The sequence below is a fragment of the Ochlerotatus camptorhynchus genome, unplaced genomic scaffold (assembly GCF_037179485.1).
Source record: "Ochlerotatus camptorhynchus isolate MF236.1 unplaced genomic scaffold, CSIRO-AGI_Acam_v1.1 ptg000447l, whole genome shotgun sequence".
NCBI classification, from domain to species: domain Eukaryota; kingdom Metazoa; phylum Arthropoda; class Insecta; order Diptera; family Culicidae; genus Ochlerotatus; species Ochlerotatus camptorhynchus.
Window position 1 is genome coordinate 539,579 of NW_027040933.1, and position 2,717 is coordinate 542,295.

Below are 2,717 nucleotides of genomic sequence, written 5' to 3' on the forward strand. Positions count from 1 at the left end.
GTTTCCGAAGCATCTACGCATCGGTTTCGCCGCTTGCAGCCCGTTTTCGGTTGAGTTTGCCGAATGTAAACAAGGAAAAAAAGACACGCTGAAAATTGTTTACCCAGATTATGTATTGTTGATATAAACATGCTTTTGAAGTTAATTCAAACATACATATTATTTAAGTTGAAAACGTGTTTTCAATTTACTTTGAGCTATTTATATTTTTATATAATAAACATATATATTTTTGGAGTTGGTTGGAAATGCTAACATGAAGCTTTTAGTGTGATAATTTATTAGCTAGAGAATGATTTCTAGAAGAGGGTAGGTGGATAGTTCCGTTAGAGTACGGCAGTATGAAAATTGAATAGAAGTTGAAAATGAGCGAAGGGCCATTAATGCCGAGGGGGACGACTCTATCTACGATGCAGAAAATATTGTGTTTTGCTGTGGCTAGCTGTGCGTACGCTGAGTAGATAGCAAGAAGATTTATCACAATTTTGAAGATTTCCTGCAAAAAAATGATGCGCGAGCGAAAAATGAAAGAAGATTTTTCGAAGATTTATTCGCTAGTGTGAGATTTTTTGAGCATCTAGAATCGAGATTTAGATGTGTCACCCCCCTCGATTAATGCGACAGTTTTTAAAGATAGACGCACATCTTTTGCCTAACCTGTACGATGTACGCGGAGACTTGAAGTATGTCTCCAAGTCTACAGGCAAAAGATGTGCGTCCTCCTTCTGCTCATAACTGACTGCGGCTGTGGAATAGTTCTAGCACAAACGAAGTGACAGACGGAGCGGCTCGAAAACTTTGGTGACTAACCTGCTATTGCAATTTTTCAGTGTACCACATGGCAACACCACTACTACTGGATTTTACCACATGGCAACACTACTACTAGATTGAACTAGCATTTTCACCAAATGTACTAGAATGTTTTGGTTCTATCTCTTTCACTCTACTCAAAACTGAAAAGCATAAAAAAATGACAAAATGATAAGCACTCTTTGCACACTGTCAAAGAATCATTGTACACAAAATCAACTTTGTTCAAATTAAAACAAAAAAACTAACCCATCTGGTGGATGATGGCACAAGCTTCCAAGAAAATTCTATTACAGTGAACCACATTATTTAAATGGATTTCTTCGCCAGTTAGTCGTCTGTCACTTCGTTTGTGGTTCTAGCGTTCAATTTTCATACTGCCGTACTCTAACGGAACTATCCACATACCCTCTTCTAAAAATCATTCTCTAGCTAATAAATTATCACACTAAAAGCTTCATGTTAGTGTAAAATCCTCTCCCGGTCCGTGATATTCCTCCAAAATATTTCTAATTTACTCCACCAATCTCACGCTTCAACTTTACTTTTATTCGTCCGATACTGATCACCATTCACATTCAACTGCCTCTTCCTACCCTGTGCCCCACTCACCTATCCTGTCGGTGTCCTCCTTTGCTCTGTTTTCCTCTTTCTCTCTCTCTCTCTTTCTCTCTATCATCACCAAGGGGTGTGACACTTAGTTTAAGAAACAACTGGTAATCATGGACTCTACATCCCTTTTCTACTCCATTAATAAAAAAAATTATACGAGAAAAAAAAACACTTGCAATACTTTTATTCATCAAACCGAGTGGATCGCTTAGTGCTTCTCTTGGCACGTTTGGCCACTGGAACTTCTTCACTTTCAGCATCCTGAACATCCATGTCATTCGACTCCTGCGATGTGTGATCCGTCGTAGTTGGTAATTGCTGCAACTCAACGCCTTGTGAGGGATTGCAATCAGCTCCTTCACATTGTTGAGTGGGCCATTTCCTCAAATGGGCAACAGGACGCCGATAACGAACACCATATTCACTCACCACGATTACATCCGAACCATTTTTCTGTACAACTTTGTACTTTTCCGGACGAAAACAAGGCTCCAGTTTCCCCATTTCATAATTCCGTAGCATTACGTCATCTCCCACACCGATTTCAGCCGGTCTTGCATGCCGCCGCTTGTCCGCGTAAAGCTTTCCTTGCATCTTCTTGATTGCATCTCTGTCGCGTGTTTCGTCGTCCCGTTTCCAATAAGGTTCTGTCCTCAATGATGGTAGAAGGTCCTTCACTGGTCGCCCATTCAGAAGCTCCATCGGTGACTTTCCCGTAACAGAATGCGGTGTCGTATTATACGCGTACACATAATTCTGTACTGATTTCCGCCAATCTTCCTTCAACACCCTGGCAATCCTTAAAGCTCGCAAGACACCCTGGTTTTGCCGCTCAACCAAGCCGTTCATTTGCGGCCAGTATGAAATGGAATGTACAACCCGAATATTTTTACTGATGCAGTAGCTTGCAAACTCCTCGCTGGCGAATGGAGGCCCATTATCAGCTCTAATGGTTTCCGGATAGGTATGTTCGTTGAAAAGCTTTTCGATAGCTTCAATGGTCTTTCCAGCATTGGTTCCCTTCATTTCAGTAACTGTTAGAAATCGACTGTAGTAGTCGATTACTACTAAAAACGTCGCACATTCCTTCGCAGTAAAAAAATCTATTGCCAAATCCTGCCACGCGCGGTCTGGCATTTCTTTTCGCAGCATTGGTTCTGGTGGGGCTTGGGAACTCACTGCCGTGCATGCTACACACTCTCGGACTCGGTTAGCAACATCGCGATCCATGTACGGCCACCAAACTTTTTCTCTTAGATTTCGTTTCATTGTGACTACTCCCGGATGTCCTC

At 41.6% G+C, this 2,717-nt stretch overlaps 1 protein-coding gene across 1 annotated transcript; it reads right to left on the reverse strand.

Moving 5' to 3' along the window:
- Positions 1 to 1,608: 1,608 nt before the first annotated feature.
- Positions 1,609 to 2,451, reverse strand: LOC135711955 (uncharacterized). The gene has a single exon (XM_065234928.1). It carries the CDS (start codon positions 2,449 to 2,451, stop codon positions 1,609 to 1,611), a length of 843 nt encoding a protein of 280 aa, XP_065091000.1.
- Positions 2,452 to 2,717: the final 266 nt, after the last annotated feature.

Bases quoted from the DNA above. Each gene is read 5' to 3' on its own strand.
- LOC135711955 (XM_065234928.1), bottom strand. From the start codon at position 2,451: ATGAAGGGAACCAATGCTGGAAAGACCATTGAAGCTATCGAAAAGCTT.